Consider the following 24,293-nt stretch of genomic DNA (forward strand, 5'->3'; position numbering starts at 1 on the left):
CCTGAAGTCCTTCGGCCACATCAAGATTTCCGGCTTTTTATGACTTACGACCCACATTATGGAGAGTTGTCAAGGGCCATGAGGAACCGAGGGTTAGAGTTGTTCCTTGATGGGAAAGGAATGTCCAAATCTGTAAAAAGGCAGCCTTTGATTTTGGCAGATGATTCTGTCCTACGCGAACTGACTGTTCTTCAGTCGACTGTGAAAAACGAAAGCGAAGGTTATCCTATCTCATCGGCTGTCGCTAGCAGCATATCTTTACAAAGCCAAGGTGGACTTGCTTACCTCCCACGATTCAGCCACACTCTTACAGGCTCCGTTGGTGAAGGGTACTCTGTACTGTCGCAATATTTTTCCTATCAGCGACTGGATGAAATTTGCAGGAGTCATGCTGTGGAAGCTTGTTCATTGCAGCGCTTAGACTTGGGCTTTGTCGGAGCTATGGTGAGTTTCTTGACTCATCAAGTATTTTATGTTGACCAATCATGAGTAGCCTGTTGATCTTACACTGAATCCTAACATCCGCGCCGTCTCTCAACGACGGGGAGCTATCAATACAGTCTTGCAAACCATTTTGCGTGGTGCCATTCAGCTTAGACACCTTCAATCCTGGATAGCCGATCCAGCTCATGCGAAGACAATCCTTGCCTTGTCTGCTGTTTCGAGTAGGCGAGGACCTTCCAGGCCAAAAGTGCAAGCTGGTGGCGATGTCTATCCTTTCATTATATCATTCCTCGAGATCGTCCAGACTCGTCTTGCTTCGCTCGTTTCAGAATCGCCCCATTTATTGCAACGCCTTGATCGGGTCTTTGTCTACGTGCTTCTCATGATTAGTCACGCCAAATCGTCTGTCTTTGATTACTCATCTACGAAGCTTCTTGCTCGCTGGATCGAACAAGACACTGAGGGTATCACATCACTTTGTCCAGTTTTGGACAAGCTGCAGAACTTGGCGAAAACAGTGCAGCTTACAACAGGCTTGGGTCAGACAGAGATATGGTCACTTTTCAGAGAAACGTGTGACCAAGGAAGCAGTGAAGATTTGGTAAAGCTGACTTCGTTGGCAGACGACGTGTATGATCCTCGTAAGCGACCACACTGAGTTTCTCTGGTAAGGAATGATTGCAACTAACATGGCACAGATATGAAATATTCAATCCTTCAGGCTTTCGCTACTCTCGGTGATACACCGCGAGAAAGTACGATAATCCAGGAGCTCACGTCCTTGTTGACAACGTCGAGAAAGGAGATGAAAGAAAAGGTCAGCGGACGATGGACAAATTGGCCCATCACGGACAGTCTGAAACTTCAAGCCCTTTGTAATGTGAGTTGTCAAAGTTGTACAGCTCTGCTGTAGGCTTATGTCTTGTGTCTGTAGAAAAACTCCCAAGATGTCTTGAAAATACTGCTTGAGGACATAAGTGTCAAAGTGTCGTCCTTGTTGCCCTTGCAGAACAGCTTAGGCCCCACTCACTCGCCTGCAGCATTATTTGAGGCGCTCTCAGGCTGGATGAAAGGGATTTGGGACCATTCAGACTGCAGTGAAGGTATCCTCTCTGGCCCAGCGGATTTGTTCAAACCCGCACGTTTATCATCTACATTGCGCTTTGGGTAAGTTCGCCTATCCCTCAAGATCTGTCCTGTAAGAGCTGATCATCTCCTAGCCTTGTTGAAACCGTTACCATGGCAGAGATACCGGATCAGGATCAAGCTTTGAATTTTTCTGTCAAGACTATCTTGTTTGACGCAGAAAACAAGGATTCTCGTAGAAAGAATACTCTCGATCTTGCTGTGCACTGTTTAAGCCTTGTGAGCCAATGTGATAATACGTGCAACGCAGGTTTTCTAATCGTCATTTAGATTTTATCTGCTTTCGGTGTCCCCTGCTTGGCGACGCAGGTTACCCCGACCTCAATGGCTTCTGTTGAAGATGCCCTCGATAAATCTATCGATAATCCAGCTATTCATTTCTTGCACCAATCATATCACAAATGGATTACGCCTGCATTCTCAGAGGCGAGTCTTCGGCCTCATGATTTAACCAACATAGGCCAAGTATGGTTAGCTCTATCCCGGTTTCTCCTGGATTTGTACGTTACAAACATTCCAATCGATCCTGGTGTTCGCCGTGGCTTGCAAGGTGAAGTAATCGCTGAGCATCTGGCGTTGGTAAAAGAAGAGCTGGCAGCCCTGACGGCTAAAGAGATGGTTTTGAAAGGCAAAATTGACTCCAAGCTTGTGGCCGACCTTATGGGCCGTGCTTCAGTTCTCGAGAAGGAGGAGGAATCCCTCGGACCAAATCTTAAACGTGCTTCTGATGTCTTGAAGCTTTCTTACCTCTTCAATGAGGTACATGCTTTCCTTTCCGACCTGTATGACAGGAAACATATGTGTTCTTTGATCTCTGCTTTGCAAGATACTCACATACAAGCTATGTCACGGGAAAGAGATTTCCAGCTGGGTTCTTCCGCTTTTATTCAACGCCTCTCAACAACCTATTCAGAGATGTCCGACCTCGTCCATCCTGTGGTCACTGCCGTTCTTTTCGGCAAGTTTGGTTTGCGGCTAATTGCAAGAGACGTTCAGCTTCGCGGTAGCCGTCCGGACTCTACTGTGCCTCTCGCCGTTACGTTCCCTCTCGCGCGCGGCGTGAAACAACTTCAGAAGCTTTCTGTTGACTCGCCTGTCGATCAAGCAACCGGCGTACCAACCGAGTTGCTTGCCGCGTCAGCATACTTGTATGAGTTGAACACGACGCAAAGCAGGATCTATTGTGTCCCACGTTTAGCTCAAAGACTTGATCGTCTCTACCAAATTTGGAGTGCAATCCGTTTGCGAGAGCAACAGGAAGCTCAAGATGCGGAGAGTCTCTATAAAGTAAAGAAGACTGATATCGAAGTCTTATCGGACGAAGAGCAAGAAGCCAAGGAATTCGCTGAGCTCTTCCCCCAGTATGAGGATGCCGGAGCAGAAGACGCCTTGCCAAAACAGAAAGAGCTTCATCTTAACAAAGAGAATCAGAAAGGCTTCCAACCATCTCATGTTGCTTCTTTCAATGCCCTGATCAGGCAAGTCTTCGGACAAAGTTCGTCAACGTCAAGCTCTCTGCTCAAGCAAATGATTGATGAAACTCTTCATACCAATTTCAACCCCGTTGCTCTCGATGAGCGCCTTGACGCCTCTAGTTTGGCTTTCCAAATCTCCACGTTGCATCGACGTTTGGCGGATGTCAGAACGTCACCTTCGCAACCCAACTTCTATCTTTCCCCCAACGAACCCGAGGCCCGTAAAGCCCACAATATTGTTGTTCGCTTGTTAAAGCGTCTGCGTATTCTTATCGACGAATGGCCAGAACAAATGGTCTTGGTCCATATTCGTGACCGCTGTGAACGCATTCTTACTCTCGATACTCGCAGCCCTGTCGCCAAAATACTTATTGCAATGGAGCAACTTCTCATTCACACCGAAGACTGGGAAGCGTATGCTAACCGAGAAAATTCATTGTCCACCTTCAGAGATGAGACTTCAAAGCTCATTATCGAATGGAGAAAGTTAGAGTTGGTCTCGTGGACAAGACTGCTGGATGATCAGGCTGAGCATTATGCGTCAGAGGACAATGAGTGGACCCTTCGGTTGTATGGTGCCCTCATCCATGGGCCTATAGGCAGCAACGACGCCGGAAAGCACATAGAAGAAGTACTGCCAATGGTGTCCACATACATCAACAGCAGCACATACGGTCTTTTCACTCCTCGCTTGGACCTCCTATCTTGTTTCCAACGCATGGCTTCTGAACTATCGATCCACCATGCTGTTCTTGGCAAGGTTGCGACTATGTTGCACAATGTGATTGCAAACGCTCGCCTTTTCGAGTCTAGAATATCAGATGCCATGGCCAGCCAGCGTGCTGTCATTGACAAGGCCGTCAAGGACTTCGTGAAGTTAGCAAGCTGGAAGGACGTCAACGTCTTTGCTCTCAAAGCAAGTGCGCAAAAATCTCACAAGGCTTTGCATCGCAGCATTCGCAAGTTCAGGGACGTCCTTCGACAACCTATAGCACCATTAATGAGCGAATTGAACCGGATCGTGCCTCAAGAAACTCCTGTTTCGTCAGAGCCGCCGCCTCCATTCTTCATCAGTATCACTACTTTAACCTCAAGCTCATTGAAGGACAGGGAAGAGGCCAGTCCTGATGTTCCTGATGTCCTTGTACGGTTAGAAGAGACCCTTGATCGCTATGGTCAAGTTCACCTCAAGCTTCGCGATACCATTACCGGTGCTACGGCGTCTCTAGTCGATTCGATGGCCGTTGACATTATCGAGACTGCTAGCTCACTTGCCAAGCAGACTCCTTCAGCCCTTACCAAAGAGAATGAAAAGGTCGTCAATAATTTGGCCAGCCGCAAGCGGAAGGCCTATGCTGACATGCTGAAAGCTCTGCGCGCTTCCGGATTCTCACAGAACGTTCGTGCCGATCAAATGAGTCGTCAGCAATCGAGTGCGTGGTTAGCGACTCAGCTTCCTGTATCAATTGAATGTATGCCTTCATCATTTGATACTACTGGAGCTGCAAAAGTGGAAAACTACCATCATCGGTTGGAAATTTTGATGTCCGCCATGAGGGCCGCCTTCAACGGTCACAACCCAGATATTGCATCGCAAGATCTGCAGCGAGGTATTGGTTTTGTGGAGTCAATTTACGCTTCTTCGTTGAATGAACGCGCTCGGTAAGCTATTCATTACCTTCATCTGCGATTGATTATTGCTAACACCGTCTATCAGAATTGTCAGCCATATTACTCCCCTGTCGAAGCTGTACGCCATTCTTGAAAGATTAAATATTTGCGCGAGATCGACTTCCGTTATTGGTGGGCAATCTGTTCTGAATGCTCTGCAAATCACTGAATCCTGGGCGTGCCAAATCGACGGTGCGCTTCGAGAGATTGAAGACGGTGTGCGCCAATTTCGAGGATTGCAAGGCCGCCAGTGTCTGCCAGATGACCTTATCTCCGTGCGTGAGTTAAGACAGGAGTCAAGTCTACTTATTCGGGCCTTGGCGACGACCCTAGAATCCGTCGGAAGGTCAGAATGTCTATTATTCACTAATGGTAAGCACATGAATAATGGTAATTGGTTTTGATGACAACGCTGATGAGATTGTAGAGGAGTATACCTTGTTGAAGACGGCTTCACGCATTCGCATTAAACTTCTCGATCGCTTCCAATCCCAAGCCTCGTCACAACCTGAATTTAAGCATCTTTTCGATCCAGTAGTTGATATGGTTCAACAAACTTCCGAGCCGTCAGTTTCTTACAGTATCTCAGGCGATATGGGCCCATTATGGATTAAGAGCGACGAAGTCGTACAGGCATTACTGGTGGTTGCCCAACAGATGAAGTCCAATGTCATCACCGACGTAAATGCCGACGAATATCCCCATATTCCGACGGATTTCAAGCAACAGAATGTCATGATCACGTCTTTACGCATCGTCGATGTTATCGAACGTCTTTCTTCTTTCACCACCGCACTCGCCTCCACGACTTCACCTTTTGTTCCTAATTGCCTTTCTCGAATTGTTCCTTTCCTCGAAATCTTCATCCAAACTTACATTCAGTCCATCAGTGCGCATATCCACACGGTCAAAGCGACATATAAGTTGTGCTACGTTGTTGGGCGGGTTGTGCTCGACCTTTCTCAAAAAGGTTTCTGCAAACCACAAGAAGAAGGTGACAGCGGTGAAGGAGAGGATGGAGATATGGTTGAGGGTACTGGAATGGGTGCCGGTACGGGTGAAAAGAATGTAAGCCAGGAGATCAAGGAGGAGTCTCAAGTGGAGGGTCTTCAGGGTGAAGAGGAAGAAGAGCAGGAAGAACAAGGTGGCGAAGAAGATGATGCTTTCAGTATGGACGAAGATTTCAAGGGTGAGATGGGTGAAGGTAAAGAAAAGGAGGAAGGAAGTGGCGATGAAGAAGAGGAGGAAGAAGATCATGACGAGCACGTCGGGGACGTGGACCCCTTAGACCCTGGAGCAGTCGATGAGAAGTTCTGGGGAGAGGAACAAAAGGAGGAAGAAAAGAAGGAGAGTGATGAGCTGATGGACCAACAGACCCAAGACCGAGAAGGAGAGTCTGAAATGACAGGGAAGGAAGACGAGAAAAAGGAAAAGAAGGACAATGAGAAACAGAAGCAAGGAGAGGAAGCGCAAGAGGAAGACCAGAGCGGGCAAAAGCAAGATGAAGGTGGAGAAGAAGGGAAAGAGGGGGAAGAGCTCGAGGATGAAGAAGTCATGGGTGAAGAACGCAATGAAGAAGGGGAGGAGCAACCCGTTGGTCAGGATCAGCAAGAAGCCTCAGTGCCAGAAGGCGATACACTTGACTTGCCTGAAGACCTAAACCTCGACGACGACGGTCTAGAAGACGGTCAAGACCAAGAGGAAATTCTTGATGATGATATGGGCATGTCAATCGATGGCGATGAGGAGAATGACGAAGACAGGGAAGGAGAGGAAATCGATAGAACGAATGAGGATGAAGGAGAAGAGGTCGAAGAAGCTCCTGCCGCAACTGCTCATGGTGAAGATGAGACAGAGGAGGAAGCACAGATGGGCCAAGACGCCGACCTTTCAGCTGCCAACGAACAGGCCCAAGAGTCTGAAGTTGGTAAAGGTGTTGGCGGTGGTTTAGAAGGGGACAGTGATAGACAGAAAGAGGAGAAGAAGGAGGAAGAAGGAGAAACAGAGGAGATCGGGGCAGATGCGCAAGGCCAGGACGGGTGAGTCAAGTCTCTTCATTCGGCGACATACGTCTTCTAACGATGTTTCCCAGAGCTGCTCCCCAATCTCAACAGCAGCAGACCTCCACTTCTGATCAGCAACAAGCTGACGGACCTGTGGATTCTGCTGGCGCCCCTCTTCCTAGCGATAATCAATCTCAACCACAGTTGTCACGTAGTCTTGGCGATATCCTTCAGGAAATCCGACGTCGACATGACGAGATCCTTTCTCAACAAGAACGAGAAGAGCAACCCTCAGACAACCAACGGGCTCCCGAAGAAACTTCTGGTCAAGTTGAATACGTCAAAGAGGATGAAGCGAAGGAAGACGACCAGCAGGCCCTTGGTAAAGCCGGCGATGAAGAGAGACAGAAGCTGGAAGATTTGAAGATCGTGGATGAGGAAGAGACAGGAGAGGAAAGACAAGCGATGGAAGATGGTCCCGAAGAGAAGGACGTCGAAACAGAAGCCAGAGACCACAAGCCGGCAGATTCCAGCCACCAGACTCGAGGGGAATCTGATAATGAGAAGGAACAGACTGAAAAGGCTTTGACTCAGGCAGACATTAGTGGCAAGCCTGCTGGCGAAGTTGTAGACGACGGAATGGACGTCGATGAAGAAGTCGAGGGGGGTGTTGAGCGAGGAGAGATACCCGCCGATGACAATGTCGATGAGCCTGATCTCAATATTCTCGACCCTGCTCCCATTACCAATGAAGTGGCTGCTGCTGAAGATCTTTGGCGTCGTTACGCTACTATGACGAGCGACCTATCGTATGCTCTTTGCGAACAGCTCCGTCTCATTCTCGAACCCACACTTGCCACTCGTCTTCAAGGTGACTTTCGAACAGGCAAGCGCCTCAATATGCGCAAGATCATCCCGTATATCGCATCCGAGTACACCAAGGACAAGATCTGGCTTCGTCGCACAAAGCCCTCACGTCGAGAGTATCAAGTCCTTCTCAGTCTTGACGACTCTCGATCAATGTCCGAATCTCATTCTGTCGATCTCGCTTACCAAACCCTTGCCCTTGTTTCTCAAGCAATGAATAAACTCGAAGTCGGCCAGGTCAGTATCGCTAAATTTGGAGAGTCTGTCGACATGTTGCATCCCTTCAAGGAAGGCGGCTTCACAGATGCTGACGGCGCCAAAATCATGTCGAGCTTCAAGTTCGACCAACAGAAGACCGATGTGGCTAGTCTGGTGGAGAGAACTCTGGGATACTTGAGCGAGGCGAGGAATGGTGCCGCTATGAGTGCTACCGCGCCTGACTTGTGGCAATTGCAAATCATCATCTCTGACGGCGTCTGCCAAGACCACGCACGGCTGAAAAGGCTACTGAGGCGAGCTCTTGAAGAACGGGTCATGATTGTCTTTATTATTGTCGATTCTTTGCATCAAACTACTGCGCCCTCTACAGCTCCTGCTGGCACTGCTTCCGCTTCGCGACCAAGCATCCTATCCATGCAAACGGTCGAGTACAAGAACGTCAATGGCGAGATGAAGCTCGAGATGCAGCGATACCTCGACACTTTCCCCTTTGAGTTCTACGTGGTGCTCAGGGATGTCGAGGCGTTGCCCGGAGTGTTAGCTGATACACTGAGGCAGTGGATGACAAGAGTGTCTCAATCTCAGGAATGATTATATGAGATATGATGTTGAGGGTGAGTCCGTATCCGTATCTCTGTGGCCTACGCTAAACCATTTTAGGCGTCAGACTGTGTGAATTATGATCTTGGATTTTGAATGTTTTCTTCATTTCCCGGCAGTGGCATTGCCATAATTTGCATAATAGAATCACAATAATTAGTTCCCATAGCATAAGTTGATGAATAGATAAATGTATGTAACAGTTTGGTCTCTTCGTAAAGCTCAGTTGCGTGATCAATGCGGTAAAATGCATGGTGCGCCAGGTGTGAGTGATTGAGGCTTCGATATTTTCAGGAACAATTCACTCATTTCGTTATAATTATTACTACTTATTTACTACTTGTGTCGCGTTTTCTAATAAGGAAAAAGGAAAAGTCGGTTGCTGCCTTTGCGCGAAGCAAAGTGTGCCTGGAAACGTCAATTATGCATCTCAGGGTCCAATCAGTCTATTTTAACCTCGGCAAGTCGTCATTCGGCAAGATTTTGTTGCAGTCTTTTTTTGTAAAGAGGGACGTTTTGGAGATGCAGAATGTAGCAAGCAGAGTCAGAGGGTGATACAGCTCTGTATAAATGTATCGCCATTATCCTCTTGCAGTAGCACCCCGCGACCTATGCAGAAGACGTTATTAGAAATTAGTAGATTGTGACTCTTTGAAAGAGGCTAAATAAATACGTAACGGTCGGCCGATTAGCAGAAGGACTGAGGAGCGAAATGCGCAGTCCCATCTTTTTCGCTGCGAAACAGCAAAGCCTACTATAGCAACTAGCAACCAGTCGTAGATCGACAGACCAGAGCCACGAGACCATCTTGTGACTGTGTATATTTACAACCTCATCATACTTCTCTTCCCATTGAGACTTCCTTTCAGGAAAGGTGTCTTCCCTGTCAAATCCCCCTTTGACGTCAAGAGACAGCCGCTAGATCTCCCTCCTGAACTCTTGTAGAACTCGACCACAACATTAGCCTTTCTTTTTCGAGCGGGTGTGCCGACAAACATCCAAGACCCAATTCAAGAATGTCGCAGTCAAGCAGTTCCCGCGATACCATGGGAGAGTCATCTTCATCTACTCCCGAGATTTCTAGCGCTGGCCGCCTGATATCCCATTTTGAGGACAAAGAACGGTCACACGACCCCGAATCATTACGGGAGCGAAAACAAGACAGAGAAGATTATGAGCTGTCTGAGTTTGACTCTTCTTCCGAGGAAGAGTCCCACAGCTTACTACCATACCATCTTCTACCATTTGGGAAAGGCAAGAAATCGGGTCATTGGGCACTGTCCGAGAGGCCCGTCAGGCGCCTCCGCCCAATGATTCTGTCATTCGGCGCCTTCACCATAATCGGTATACTTGTGACCGCGTATCTGTTTTTGGGTGAATCCATACCTTACGAATCCTTTTCCCCGGCGCCAAATGCTGCAAATCTGAGCCTATCAGACCCCCTAGACAACGAAAGTGCCGATTCTCAGTCATGGAAATTCATGGCTAAGAGTCTCAAATCCGATCCCACGCATATTGTGATTCCCGCTCATGAAGCGCCGTCGATTGCATTACTTGAACCACTGCATGACCGATTACCCTATTCAATGCTTTCACAATACTTCTCCTCCGGTCGATTACCGTCTTCAGTTTCGCCGTCCAATGTACCTCCGCAACGCCCTCTTGACCTCGTATATCTATTCGTGAATGCCTCGTCTCCGTATTGGTTCCGAGAGATGGAGGCGCGCGCGGTCTTGGAAGATGTCAAGGTCGGCAAAGGATCCGGCAGATCACGTCACTGGAGAGATAACGGCGAGCTTCGAGCCGCGGTGCGATCCGGTGTAAAGGCCTTGGGTGACGAAGCTGGTCGGGTACATGTTGTGACCGCCGACTGGCCAGTACGAGAGGAAGACACTGAGCTTCAAGTGGAAGCTGGGAAATGGAGAATAGGGCAAATTGCGGAATGGTTGGATTGGGACAGCCAGAAAAGAGAGGGGAGACTAAAGTGGCACTTTCATTCCGAAATCTTCCAACTACCCAAAGACGGAGGAGTTGTGGACCTGGGAAGGTCAGTGCCCAGGAACGAACGGGCGGAGGATGAGAAAGGTACCCAGACCTGGAATAAATGGCAAAGTGAGGAAGCGTGGAGAAACGAGTCCCTTCCTAGTTTCAATTCGTTTGGCATCGAGCAGCGTCTGGCATGGGTCGAAGGCTTGTCTGAGAACTAGTAAGTTTCCGATCGCTGCTTATTTGGGATCAAACTGACAAAGAGTCTTCCAGTGTCTCCTTCAATGATGACATGTTCCTCCTAGTGAGTATTCCAGCCTGTGTGTTTCCATCGTGTCATTGACATACGTCTAGCGACCACTCTCAACTTCTGACTTCCGACATCCTCTAGCTGGGAACCTCGTCCGTTTTGATCCCGGGTTACTCGTACCTGAAGTCATGACTCCGGACCAGCTTTCTGACCCAGGAGAGTGGGGTGCTCTTCAACACGCTAACCAGCTGCTATCCGCCCGCTTTTCGGCCCACAAGCGCTTCTACATGCACCATCTCCCAAAAACCCAATCAAGAACTATTTTGCATGAAGCCAGTATCATGTGGTCCCCCCAACTTAGCACAGCGAGCACCAGGGGGTTCAGAGAGAGCAAGCGTGGTGAAGGTGATGTGGAGATGGCGTGGTTGATAACCCATCTGAGAGTAGAGAGATGGAGAGAAGCACTTCTTTGGAGTTGGATTGTAGCAAAGCTGGGCCGCGAGGAGGATGTTTGGGAAGAAAATGAAAAGAGAGAGATGAAAAAGGTCTTGGGAATGACTTCCAGCCAAGGAGAGGAGATTGAAAAGGCGGAAATTACAAGGGGAACTAGATCAACCTTGAGTGATCTGGACGCCCTGACGGAGGCTGCTGGTTGGGAAGGACCGAAAGCTACTGATTATCATTTTTGTGAGTACGGTATCACAAATATCGCTCGAAGCTGACGATTGTACAAGCTTCTATGGATGGACATCTCTCATCATCGCCCGACGACCCCGCGTCAGGAGCTCAATGCACCTTCCATTTCAGCACCTGTCTACCTGCCAACTTTTTCGACTCATCGACTTCTTTCTCAGCTTCCAGTATGTTCACGCGTCTTGCCTTCGAACGTCCTGAATGTGGCGATTGCCTCATCACTGCTTTAATTAAAGCTTCCGGTAGACGCGGTCTCTCAGCATTTCTTCCTGAGGAGGATCAGGTATTCTACCCAGAACAGGAAGAAGAGAAGGGCATGTGGAAGAGGAGTGAACCTACACTTCCATTAGTTAGTTCATGGAAGGATGGAGACTTCAGTTTGAGAGCGAATGTAAAGGCCGGACAAGATGTTTGGGATGGTTTTGAGGCCAGGGAAGATGGTGGAGTTAGTTTGAGGGCTTGGTGTATAAAATTATTGTCACGATATAATTACGTCTATGGTGTGTCATCTTGTTCGCTCCTAGAGTTGGTTTCGCTAATCATAAATCATAGGCTCTACACCATCTCGCTTTACCCCTGTTCACTCATTCTACCAACTCTCCTCCGCTTTGGAGTCGGTTGACAATACCCCTGAGGTAGCCATGCTCTGTATTAATGATGACCAGGCAGACTCTGGTTCGGATAAGTCGAGACAGAAATTTGGAACTTGGATGGAAGGTCGATGGGGAGGGGTTATACAGGGTGTCGACTGGGAGAGGCCTAATGTGAGCTGGGTTGATTGATCGATCTTGTCATTCGCCGGAAATCTTGTCAATCATGGGTGGCTGAAGGAAAGAGGAAGAGAAGCATACCTTGCATTACTGCATAGACAACTTATCGCTTTTTGTAGAATCAAACGCTATATCTGATGTGTGTACAACATGATCTCTTATGTAGACATAAAATGTGACAACACTTCCACCAACTGATTGTTGATCTGTCCAATACTCGCTACGCCGCGCTGTTGCTGGCGGCGTCCTTCAGGTCTTGTACTTTTTTGCATGCGGAGAAATAATACGACCACGCAGTACTCGTACTGCTGGCTACTATTTACGTACTTCGTCGTTATCCTTATTAATTATCATCATTTATAATTAACAAATAAGCTTGCTAATAATTGACTGATGGTGGCGACAAAGGCCACCTTCCGATGATAAGGGCGTACATTTTGATTCCGTCAAGCACGATCCGACCAATCAGACCGAAAGCTGCGGGACCAACATATACTATTTACCTGCTGCCGTAGCTGCCGAAGCACGGACAGATCATGGGTCCACGAATAGCACCAAAAAAGGCTAGTAGATCAGCGCTTGGCGCCCATGACTTATGCGCTAGTCACTTCCTTCTTCCATCTGGCTTTGGAATTTGGAATCGAACAACAAGCTGCGGCAGAGGTGGGGCGAGATGGGGGACCCATCCAAAACCCCTCCGGTTATCCCCTTGCCGGAGGCAAAAAATCACCTATTTTAGGAGCTTCTGAATAGTTCCCCCTTTATTAAATAATCTAGCTTGTGTGCCTGGTTCCTTGCAGCCCCCCAGATATGATGCTCCGTACATTAAGTATGGCATCGTTGTCAAATTCCAGAGGTTAGAGGTTAGAAGAGCTGCTAGACGGGGGATGAATAATTCATTGTTTAACAGATATTGTATGGCGGCCCAAGGTGGAAGAGCGAAGGTAAGAAAAAGAAGAGGCAAGATAAGCTAAGGAACAAACCCGATCAGTCCGTCTGGGACCCCACGGTATGACAAACCTCTCGTATTGCATTTGCCTTCATTCGTAAGGGAAGTCTGCACAGAACAGAGAAAGAATCGCAGTATAATAAACCTATCCACTTCAAAGATCCACATACTTCGCCTTGTACTTACACGCCATCCATTAATCACTAGCGACCTACAACTAAGCCAATAGCCATAGCCGTTCATAACTGCTTCGCCTTGTGTTCATCAAGGATCACCACATGTCCACCTCACACCTTCCTCACCACGCACAGGAGCAAAAGATTCGCCACGAAGATGAGTCTGAATTCGCCCTTCCAGCGCGCCGCTCCTCTTCTATCCGCGATCAATTAGCAGCATGGCACGCCAACAGAGGGGACAGGTCCTTTTTGAGATGTATGATTCCCAGTCTACGACAGCCCGTCGCTGGAGAAGAACCTGAAACAAAGAACCCTTTTAAAATCATTCGAGCTGTTTCCCCTTTTGGATGGTTGATGTTTTTCTCGGTAAGCGCAATATTTCATTGCCAGGAGTGTCCCAGTTGATCTGTCCGCAGGGGTGGCTCGCATGGACAATTGATGGTTACGACTTTTTCTGTGTTTCCCTCACCCTTGACTCCTTAGCAGAGCAATTCGATGTCTCTCCCAGCTCCATTACTACTGCCATCACTCTTACCCTTCTATTTCGTTCATTGGGTGCCGTTATCATTGGTCTTTGTGCCGACCGTTATGGACGAAAGTGGACCTTGGTTTTCAACTGCCTTTTGATCATGGTATTCGAGCTTGGATCTGGGTTTGTCAACACGTACCAGCAATTCTTGGCCGTCAGGTGAGTTGCTCCTTTCTCCGCTGTAAGAGCTGTGCTGATCGACAAACAGGAGTTTGTTCGGTATTGCTATGGGCGGTATCTGGGGGTGTGCTGCAGCCACGTGAGTATTCTATTACCTTCTTGAAGCGATGTACTGACTCTGTATAGTGGTCTTGAGAATGTGCCTCCTATTGCCAGAGGCTTGTGCAGTGGTATTCTCCAGCAGGGTTACTCCTGTGGCTACCTTCTCGCTGCAGGTATGTGTCAACTCTTATTTCGCACTTATTCATTAAGCTGACTTACCACTTTAACAGTCATCAATCTGACTGTCGTTCAGCAGAGCAAGTACGGTTGGCGAGCGATCTATTTCTTCGGTGCCGGTTTCTCTCTGCTAGCCGCTATTGTCAGGGCTTGTCTCCCGGAATCCCGACAATTCATTGTCGCTCGAGAAGAAGCCAAGGCGAAGGGTATTTCCAGCAAACAGGCCTCTAAGAATTTTATCCGAGAATTGGGCAACATGTTCAGAACTAACTGTAAGATTTTCCAAGAAAACTGGAGGGAAGGATCTGATAGTTCGCGGCAGGGCTTCGATGGATATGGGCTGTCTGCCTTATGACTTTCTTCGTCAGTCTCTTGGTGGTATACCACAGTCTTAACAACTAACATTTAGATCAGAACTTCTTCTCCCACGGTAGTCAGGACCTTTACCCGACTTACCTTAAGACCACTAAAGGTCTTTCCAGTTCTCTCGCCTCCAAGGCTACTATCATCTCTAAGTGAGTTTTGCAGCCCGTTGTACTTTCCTTTCTGCTAACAAGCTGTATAGCTGTGGCGCTATCGTCGGTGGTACTATTGCTGGTCACGTCTCTCAATTTGTAGGCAGGCGGTTCGCAATCTTGGTGTGTTGTATTTACACGGTAAGTGCACACTTGCTTCATTTACTGTTCGCTAATACGTGCTCATAAACTCCTAGGCTTGCTGGATTCCTCTTTGGATTCTTCCCGATAGCTTCGCTGGACTTGCTGCTGGTGGTTTGTAAGTAGAGACCGTCTGGTCTCGCAGATCATGGCGGCTGACAGTATCTCCTTCCCCAGCTTCATTCAAAGTGGTGTCCAGGGAGGCATGTTGACTTGACTGCGTTGATTGTGAAATCCTATACTGACGAATATCGTAGCTTGGGGTGTTGTCCCTGTTTACCTCGGCGAAATTGCTCCTCCAGCTTTCCGTGCTCTCTTCGGTGGTCTCTGCTACCAAGTAAGTTGTCTGATTATTTTTGTGGCCTTGAGAGAGAAGACTTACACCAACCATTAGCTTGGTAACATGGCCTCTGCAGGTTCTGCTCAAATCGAAGCCGATGCTGGTAAATCCCTCAAGCTGGCCGGTACCGACATCCCAGACTACGCTGCTATCAACGGTATCCTCATCGGTGCTGTCATTGCCTTTGGTATCATTGTCGTTTTCCTCGGTCCCGAGGCGGACGGATCCCATTTCGAAAAGGCCAAGGTCGCTATCGAGCGAGGCGGGGGCGAAGTTGCTCCTACCGAGTTGTTTGAGAACAACACCGATGTACATAGACAGTTCTTGGACAAGCCTGAGCTTTCACACATTGAGAAGTCTGAGGTTCAGCACAAGGAAATGGCTTAAATGGCTTAAACACCTGTCATTGTCGCCTTGGGTTCAGGCTGGCTTTTATCGTGTTTAATTAGTTTCGTGATCTCTAATGATATTTGTATAACTATTCTCGCCGTGTGACATGTTAAATGGATTTTGATATTAAGAGGGGTAGCGTCTGGTGAAAAAGTAGTAGAAGATTACTTCCGATAGATTTGTTGGGACTTGGGAAACCTGAACTTTAAAATACGTAATGTAATCCCTCCAATAATTCAAGGAGATGCTAAAAGTAGATTCTCGTATTTCGAAAAGCAGGATTCTCGCTCGTATATCGAAATCCTGAGCAGCATCTTATTACCGCGTGATACGTAGCGGGACTGATTACGTGCGTCCCCAACATTACCTAGGTACGTATAGCCCATTTCCTCATTTACATTCTTACTTCACATCTCAGTATCTACAACATCTAGCATCTAACACCCATGTCAGCCAGCAACGAAGGCATCCATTTTGGGTTCTGTACCTTCCACCAATATCACACCGTTCAACATTGTCGTCGCAACAAGAACACCGAACCCCCAGCAGGAATGGTGTAAACATTACACATTTATATATTGCAGTTAGTCTCCTCTGGACTTGGACGCTAATTTCATGTCGATAAAGTCAGAAAAAGAGGACCTAAGGTCGCTCTAGTTCACATGAGTGGTTAGACAACAGCTTTGAGCCTTCATGGATTCTTTAGGAGCGACAGTTGCGCCCGACCCTGCGATACGCTCCCCTCCGGTCCCACAGACTCTCACTAACGTAGCGCCTTCATACAGAGGGGAGCAAGCATCCCATGTAGCAGCATTTTCTCACCCTGTTACAACCACCGATTCCTTCCATTACCTTATGACTACTTCAGCAAGCATGCACGCTCATCACTCGTAACGCGGAAATCCTGCCACCAATTACCTTTTTTTCCAACGATCTTTGCTCGTCCGCTTCGTTGAGGGGAAGAAGAAGAGTCAGAAGGGGTGAGAGTGGAGAAGAAGAGGATGGAGATGACAACCGTGGAGACAATGAGGAGGATCGTGAGGATAATGAAGATGGGAATCATTGGTCAAGATGCTCTGAAAGATCGAAGTCAAGCGGCTTGTTAAGCCATGATTGCTCCGATGGAATACGCACATGAGTATGCGATTCCCTTCCCTCAGTTCTGATCTGTCCAAGCTGACTTTTGCACACTGGTTTCGTCAAATTCATGACGACTTTTTGCACCGCTTGTTTATATCTTACAAGCTTCCAGTGTAAATATAATCCAAAACAGTACATTGAATCCTTGTGCATTCTAGAATGTATGTCCACTCATGAGTTTATCTCTGCACGTTCTGTCCCCTGATCTCTTCGTTACACATACCTTTCTTCTTGCGATTCAAGCTCGGATCGCTATTCACATGAATATATTGACGTGTGTGGCCTTCATTCATGTAGCTAAGGGACTTGCAGATCCAGCTCAGTAATTGCATGTCCACTCCTCGCCGGGCTGGGGAAAAGTGCCAAAACTTGGGAGAATTATTCGTTGTGATGAACTACTTTCAGAACAAGCTGAGTGTCCGAGTGCATGAAGTTCGTCAATAATAAGGAATCTACTATTGTTTCGATCAGCCTAAATGGAATCACCTGAAAAGGGCTCATTGTGGAGCAAACAGCAATGAGCCCTTGAGAACGCAAAATCATATATAACAATCTAAAGCTTGTCAGCTGCTAAAAATGATAGAGCACATGTTGCAACGATACTTGCTTTTTTGGGGAGCCTTCTCTCGACCGCACCAGAGAAGGGAGAAGAACTCGATTCTTACTTCAGAAGACATGCACAGCAGCATAAGCAGGTGATATATGTGACACATATCCCATGCCAACACCATTTCCCTGCTATAACTTCCATTAGACTCTTTTTATTACCGCCGAAACTGCTAGGTGTGAGCTCCGACACCGAAGCTTATCATCATAAATAGATATATAAATAATAATACGTATAGTAGAAAGATGTACACATCAAAGATCTTCTAACAGATGTGATTTCTGCTGTCCCGTCATGGTCACCTTTATTACGTTCTATTCTGTTGCTCATCTCATTGCTGTCCCCCTCTCTTGTGCTTCTTTCAATAGGCTGTTGATTATTTATATATATGGAACCAAACAAACATTTGTGGATGGAGCATAACATTTATTTGATTATTAATGCTTTATTAAGGCGCATCCGACTATGAATTAAAAAGACCGCACTACCCAAGAAGAGAGTGAATGCTCAGGGGAAAAAAGTCGGAAGCTGAGAAAGCGGGAAGGGATGAAAGCAAAAAAAATGTAGACTGTAGCAAGGCCAGCACTCGCTCGCAGCAGAAACAATTCGAAGACGCGGCGGGAGGAAGATCTTTGTTTTGGCCGTTGCGTTTGTAATTTCTGTGCCTGGTTCCTTGCTGTCCCCATTATGATGCCACGGCAGCTTACAAAATAAGTATGGCATCGCTGTCTAATCACAGTCGGATAGAGCTGCTAGTCGGGGGCGGATGATTGCATTGAGCAGATATATGGCAGCTAAGGTGGATGATAGAAGGAAAGAAAGAGAAGAAGCAAGACAGTCCGATAACTCGGTCTGGAAACCCACGGCATGACAAACCTCCCATGTTACTTTTCATCGTAAAAGAAAGTTTGCTCAGAGCAGAGGGAGGTCACAGTATAAAAACCTTATCCACTTAAAAGATCCATTTAACCAAGTAAAAGATCCCATGGTTCGCCTTCCTTTCCACACACGCCACCCATTAACCACTAGCGACCTACAACTAAGCCTACAGCTATAGCTATTCATAACTGCTTCGCCTTGTGTTCATCAAGGATCACCACATGTCCACCTCACACCTTCCTCACCACGCACAGGAGCAAAAGCTTCGCCACGAAGATGAGTCTGAATTCGCCCTTCCAGCGCGCCGCTCCTCTTCTATCCGCGATCAATTAGCAGCATGGCACGCCAACAGAGGGGACAGGTCCTTTTTGAGATGTATGATTCCCAGTCTACGACAGCCCGTCGCTGGAGAAGAACCTGAAACAAAGAACCCTTTTAAAATCATTCGAGCTGTTTCCCCTTTTGGATGGTTGATGTTTTTCTCGGTAAGCGCAATATTTCATTGCCAGGCGTGTCCCAGTTGATCTGTCTGTCCGCAGGGGTGGCTCGCATGGACAATCGATGGTTACGACTTTTTCTGTGTTCCCCTCACCCTTGACTCCTTAGCAGAGCAATTCGATGTCGCCCCCAGCTCCATTACTACTGCCATCACTCTTACCCTTCTATTTCGTTCATTGGGTGCCGTTATCATTGGTCTTTGTGCCGACCGTTATGGACGAAAGTGGACCTTGGTTTTCAACTGCCTTTTGATCATGGTATTCGAGCTTGGATCTGGGTTTGTCAACACGTACCAGCAATTCTTGGCCGTCAGGTGAGTTGCTCCTTTCTCCGCTGTAAGAGCTGTGCTGATCGACAAACAGGAGTTTGTTCGGTATTGCTATGGGCGGTATCTGGGGGTGTGCTGCAGCCACGTGAGTATTCTATTACCTTCTTGAAGCGATGTACTGACTCTGTATAGTGGTCTTGAGAATGTGCCTCCTATTGCCAGAGGCTTGTGCAGTGGTATTCTCCAGCAGGGTTACTCCTGTGGTTACCTTCTCGCCGCTGGTATGTGTCGAGTCTCGTCTGCGCATGGCACTTACTTATTAAGTTGACACTTTAACAGTCATCAATCTGACTGTCGTTCCAAAAAGCGAGTACGGTTGGCGAGCAATCTACCTCATGGGCGCGGGTTTCTCCCTGCTCGCCGCTATTGTCAGGTCTTGTCTCCCGGAATCCCGACAATTCATTGTCGCTCGAGAAGAAGCCAAGGCGAAGGGTATTTCCAGCAAACAGGCCTCTAAGAATTTCATCCGAGAACTAAGCAACATGTTCAGAACTAACTGTAAGTTTCCTCCAAAGAAAACTGGAGACAATGGTCTAAACAGTTTGTGGCAGGGCTTCGATGGATCTGGGCTGTCTGCCTTATGACTTTCTTCGTGCGTCACTTGGTGGCATACTACAGCCTATTAACAATGTGATCAGAGCTTCTTCGCCCACGGTAGTCAGGACCTTTACCCGACTTACCTTAAGACCACCAAAGGTCTTTCCAGTCCTCTCGCCTCCAAGGCTACTATCATCTCTAAGTGAGTTTTGCAGCCCGTTGTACTTTCCTTTCTGCTAACAAGCTGTATAGCTGTGGCGCTATCGTCGGTGGTACTATTGCTGGTCACGTCTCTCAATTTGTCGGCAGGCGGTTCGCAATCTTGGCGTGTTGTGTTTACACGGTAAGTGCACACTTGCTTCATTTACTGTTCGCTAATACGTGCTCATAAACTCCTAGGCTTGCTGGATTCCTCTTTGGATTCTTCCCGATAGCTTTGCTGGACTTGCTGCTGGTGGTTTGTAAGTAGAGACCGTCTGGTCTCGCAGATCATGGCGGCTGACAGTATCTCCTTCCCCAGCTTCATTCAAAGTGGTGTTCAGGGAGGCATGTTGACTTGACTGCGTTGATTGTGAAATCCTATACTGACGAATATCGTAGCTTGGGGTGTGTCCCCTGTGTACCTCGGCGAAATTGCTCCTCCAGCTTTCCGTGCTCTCTTCGGTGGCCTCTGCTACCAAGTAAGTTGTCTGATTATTTTTGTGGCCTTGAGAGAGAAGACTTACACCAACCATTAGCTTGGTAACATGGCCTCTGCAGGTTCTGCTCAAATCGAAGCCAACGCTGGTAAATCCCTCAAACTGGCCGGTACCGACATCCCAGACTACGCTGCTATCAACGGTATCCTCATCGGTGCTGTCATTGCCTTTGGTATCATTGTCGTTTTCCTCGGTCCCGAGGCGGACGGATCCCATTTCGAAAAGGCCAAGGTCGCTATCGAGCGAGGCGGCGGCGAAGTTGCTCCTACCGAGTTGTTTGAGAACAACACCGATGTACATAGACAGTTCTTGGACAAGCCTGAACTTTCACACCTTGAAGTCTGAGGTTCAGCACAAGGAAGGAAATGGCTTAAACATTTGGCGTGTTTAATTAGAGTCGTGATCTGTATGTTGTGTGTAATGGTGGTAATTTGTATGAATATTTTTGCGGTGTGATGAGTATATGACTATTGGCATTTTAAGGAATGTTGAGTTTATTATAATAAGCAATGCAGACTACACGTGTGCAAACAGGCCATGATGGAGACCGCAGAGACCTCGTCGCAACGAAGGGTTCTGGGGCCGAAGAGTCGGAAGATGATGAGAAAGCGGGAAGGGGCGGAAGCAAAAAGTGTGGCAGGCCAGCAGAGCGGGGGCCGTGGGTCGACGACGGCGGGGGGAAGAAGGAAGAAATAAATGACGTCAATAATCGTTACGCGACTGTTTTCTCCCAGGAACAAAAGTCTTTTCGACTGACAACGCCGTGCCTGCGAAATCCTTCTCATCTCTCCCCTGCTTTTCCCTCTTGCATCGATTTTCTCGCCTTTCGTCTCGCTCGGAAATTCCTTGCTGCTACATTGAATCCCATGGATGTTCACAAAGTGGGCGTATGTAGTTACAATCAAGCATGATGGATTCATAAACATTTCCAACATCGTAAAGAAGCACAAATGACTAATTGAGGCATATTCCAATCCGTTTCTCTCACGTTTTTATCGATAGGTAGCTCTTTTTTGTTTCTCCAAAGAGACTACCAAAGAACCCTGCATGACATGCAATCTCCTGTGTCAATGACATAAGCAAGCATAACCACAAAACAGCTATTCCAACCGCCTTTTTTCCCCTTTCTTCTTTCGTCCTAGTAGAAAGGACGATCACGCGTTCATTTCATCATCCGCCTTGGTCAAAGCCATCTTCTCCCTCACCCGCTTCACTTTGGCCTCCTCCCGCTCCCATAACTTCTTCACCTCCTCATCAGCTGTACCTTTACTTTGCCCCTCCGCGGACCACAAACCATCTTTCACGTCCTCTTCTCTCACACAGAACCCCACCTTGCTTGCGCTCGCGGAAATACCCCGGCCGGAACTAGAAGTGAGAGTGATCAAGCCGAGAGTTTCAAGGTTGGAGAGCAAGTCGCGATAGTCACTTTCTGGAGCTGGAGGGAATGGTGAAGTGGTGTGCGAAAGAAGGTGGGAGTAAGTAGCGTAAAGCGCGGAAGCAGGGATATCTGTCCCAGAGGCGGTAGGGGTGGAAGGGGTGTTTGTTCCGCTGTTGCCCATAGCCGGGCAACCATTCATACCAGCCCGTGTACGAGACAAGTACACCAACATGGCGACAAGCACCATCTTCCCTTGAAGTTGTACCGACTTGACTTTTTTGCCAGTGGCAGATCTTGAGCCAGCGGAGGAAGCCGAGGAAGAACCGGCAGCAGCACGGAGTTGAGCAGTGTAAGATGTGAGGGCTTTGAGAATGTGTGAGACGGCGACCTTGGTCATAGCCACAGGTTTCGGCTCGGGGTCATTAGCGGCCTGAGAAATTTTCCTGGTCCATTCTGCCTCGGCAAAGGAGATGGCAGAGCCGAGGACGCCAAGACACATGCGCAAGTCACCGTTCTGAGCTTCCACCTTTTTCCCAAGGAGGGTGATGGCCGTGGTGTCCACCTTGACGCCTTCAACCTTGGCAGCGTTGACGCGCGCGTTAACGATTGCGCTCATTTCGGTTTGCCCATAAGCCTTGAATGGCAAGACTTGAGGATGCATGCTGTTTGGAAGGACGAGACGAGCGCGGACGGTGAGGTCAAGGGTGTTGGAGATGGCGATGAGTTTTGTGGTGGATGAGGTGAGAGGGAGAGCGAAAAGCTTGGCGAAAAGATGGGAAATGGAAGGTGGGGCGGCGGCAGGGGGAGGAGGCATGAGAGAGTCGACTTCATCGAGGATAATGAAACTGTAAAAAAAGAATCAGCATGTGGGACAGAGGAAAAAAAAAGTGTTTGTCAAAATAAACGTACACCTTGTTCTCCTCTTGAGCCACGTATTTCCTGATATCATTTTCTGTCTTGCCACAATCTAGGGCTTCTCCTATTTCCTTCCACATATCCGTGGCCTTGATCCCCATACATCCAATTTCCACCACCTTCCATCCATCCTCTGCCAATTCTCTACCCATCGCCGTGACAAGTGCCGTCTTGCCCGTCCCCGGAGGTCCAGACACATACATGCCCACATCACTCTCGGCCTCTGACGTGCCAACATACGCCCTGATAGCCGACTTTTCCTCTTGTCTCCCAATAATCGTCTCATCAACCGAAGCACCAGCTGTAAAGCTCGTCGACAACCGGAGGAAAGATTTAAGCTGCTTGTACGGGTTTGCAGGTGCTTTCTCCGTCTCTGCATCACTTGCCTCTAAAATGTCTACTCCCAAGACATCACGAGCGGCTGCAGTTTCCTCGGGAGGGGTTGACGGAGGAGGTGTGGGGAGCATGGCGATGCTGCGGGTGACAGGTCGGTTTTTGGGCAGATGAGCGGCATGGCCCGATCTGTCACTGACGGAAAGTCTGTCAAAGGAGGAGGCGTCGAAAGAAGATGCTTGAGAAGGGGATGGGGATGGGAAGCGAGGACCGCCCCAGCCGCTGATGGAGGCTGAGGAGAAGGACGGTGCGAGTGATGAATGCCGGCTGCCTGATGATGAAAAATCGTTATCAGCAAGAGTTTGGTCAAGACTGGAAGGGAGGGAAGAGACGACACTTACTGCTGGTAGTCTCACTACGCACACTGTTAACACTTCCACTCCTCTTCCTACCTCCTTGCCCGCTGTAGGAGCCTCTGCTGGTCACTCTCATACGCTTCCTGGCAGGTTCAGGCTGCTGGTCCTCATCTTTTTTGGGAGGAATATTTTCCTTGCCCTTGCCAAATCTTCGTTCACCCAATCCCAAGCTGTCGCAGCCACCTTTCGGAGGCTCTGTTTCACCTCCACTAGCGCCCGCTGCGGCCTTGATCTGCGCCGGAGACGCGATGACAGGAGCAGACTGTGTACGTTGTAACGTGCCGGCACCACCTGATCGTGTGCTCGGCCCGGCTGGTAAGGCGCGCCCGCTACCACCATTCATTCCTGCACGACCGACGCCCCGCATGCCAGGACCGGACGGCGCGGGCATAGAGTTGGACGCGTGGAGAGCGAAGTTGGTCTGGCGGGTAGCGATAGTGAAGTGGGTGTTGTTCGACTGTGTGGACCTCGTGGCCGGCCTGCGCGAGGCAGAGTGTGCACGGGTGGTGGGCGGAGCTGTGGTGGGGGTGGACGGCGCGGAGAGGTCTGTGGCGGCGGGCGGGGCTGAGGCAGCGGGAGTGGGGGATGTGCTGTCTGCTGGAGATGCAGAGTTTTCGTCGTGGTGACGGGCACGCTTCGCTGGGCCAGCCATGGCGAGAGCGGGTGACGGAAAGAGGTGGACAGGAGAAAAAGGGGACAGGCCACGGAACACGATACGGGTGGGGAGAAGAAGAGTTGGCGGGAGTGTGGAGAGGTGAAAAGCAAGTGCCATGTTCCGGCGACAGGAAAAGCCAGGGCTGCACGGCAGAGTCCAGGACAGCGCCAGGCACACTTGCACTTTAACCCACACGGCCACATTCCAGCCACATCCAGTGCATGCCCGGCTCCACCACCGACCTCCAGCCACCACTCCCATGCATGCCCACAGGAAAACACTGCGGAAACTGCTTATCAGCCAAGATATCTTCCACAGCGGTCCTGTCCGCCTCTTTGGATTGTGG

The 24,293-nt window shown here is 48.7% G+C and overlaps 5 protein-coding genes across 5 annotated transcripts in view; 4 read left to right on the top strand and 1 right to left on the bottom strand.

The window, feature by feature from the left end:
* CNBJ2090 (hypothetical protein) overlaps nt 1-8,416 on the top strand; it is a gene marked incomplete at both ends in the record, with an annotated part of 15,632 nt that extends 7,216 nt beyond the window's left edge. Inside the window, 12 exons of the mRNA XM_768122.1 lie at nt 1-444; nt 494-1,085; nt 1,143-1,324; nt 1,379-1,611; nt 1,665-1,809; nt 1,861-3,286; nt 3,353-4,727; nt 4,783-5,108; nt 5,164-5,417; nt 5,460-6,775; nt 6,829-7,843; nt 7,895-8,416. The exon at nt 1-444 is cut by the window's left edge and continues 375 nt beyond it. Coding sequence (XP_773215.1) covers nt 1-444; nt 494-1,085; nt 1,143-1,324; nt 1,379-1,611; nt 1,665-1,809; nt 1,861-3,286; nt 3,353-4,727; nt 4,783-5,108; nt 5,164-5,417; nt 5,460-6,775; nt 6,829-7,843; nt 7,895-8,416 — 7,830 coding nt within the window. The remainder of the gene's footprint in view (nt 445-493; nt 1,086-1,142; nt 1,325-1,378; nt 1,612-1,664; nt 1,810-1,860; nt 3,287-3,352; nt 4,728-4,782; nt 5,109-5,163; nt 5,418-5,459; nt 6,776-6,828; nt 7,844-7,894) is intronic.
* Nucleotides 8,417-9,441: 1,025 nt separating this feature from the next.
* On the top strand, nt 9,442-12,136 carry CNBJ2100 (hypothetical protein; the record flags this gene model as incomplete). Its single annotated transcript, XM_768123.1, has 5 exons — nt 9,442-10,631; nt 10,685-10,715; nt 10,766-11,348; nt 11,396-11,854; nt 11,907-12,136. 5 exons carry the CDS (start codon nt 9,442-9,444, stop codon nt 12,134-12,136), a joined length of 2,493 nt encoding a protein of 830 aa, XP_773216.1.
* A 1,215-nt stretch (nt 12,137-13,351) lies between these two features.
* CNBJ2110 (hypothetical protein) lies at nt 13,352-15,560 on the top strand (the record flags this gene model as incomplete). The annotated part of the gene is made up of 12 exons (XM_768124.1): nt 13,352-13,615; nt 13,666-13,937; nt 13,987-14,037; nt 14,085-14,173; nt 14,231-14,449; nt 14,500-14,540; nt 14,592-14,692; nt 14,743-14,833; nt 14,890-14,951; nt 15,011-15,036; nt 15,091-15,170; nt 15,228-15,560. The coding sequence occupies 12 exons, from the start codon at nt 13,352-13,354 to the stop codon at nt 15,558-15,560; spliced, it is 1,629 nt and encodes a 542-aa protein (XP_773217.1).
* Nucleotides 15,561-18,410: 2,850 nt separating this feature from the next.
* Nucleotides 18,411-20,641, top strand: CNBJ2120 (hypothetical protein; the record flags this gene model as incomplete). Its single annotated transcript, XM_768125.1, has 12 exons — nt 18,411-18,674; nt 18,729-19,000; nt 19,050-19,100; nt 19,148-19,236; nt 19,295-19,513; nt 19,567-19,607; nt 19,654-19,754; nt 19,805-19,895; nt 19,952-20,009; nt 20,073-20,098; nt 20,153-20,232; nt 20,290-20,641. The coding sequence occupies 12 exons, from the start codon at nt 18,411-18,413 to the stop codon at nt 20,639-20,641; spliced, it is 1,644 nt and encodes a 547-aa protein (XP_773218.1).
* A 763-nt stretch (nt 20,642-21,404) lies between these two features.
* Nucleotides 21,405-23,944, bottom strand: CNBJ2130 (hypothetical protein; the record flags this gene model as incomplete). Its single annotated transcript, XM_768126.1, has 3 exons — nt 21,405-22,473; nt 22,538-23,207; nt 23,278-23,944. 3 exons carry the CDS (start codon nt 23,942-23,944, stop codon nt 21,405-21,407), a joined length of 2,406 nt encoding a protein of 801 aa, XP_773219.1.
* Nucleotides 23,945-24,293: the final 349 nt, after the last annotated feature.

This window comes from Cryptococcus neoformans, chromosome 10 (genome assembly GCF_000149385.1).
Source record: "Cryptococcus neoformans var. neoformans B-3501A chromosome 10, whole genome shotgun sequence".
Classification (NCBI taxonomy): Eukaryota; Fungi; Basidiomycota; class Tremellomycetes; order Tremellales; family Cryptococcaceae; genus Cryptococcus; species Cryptococcus deneoformans.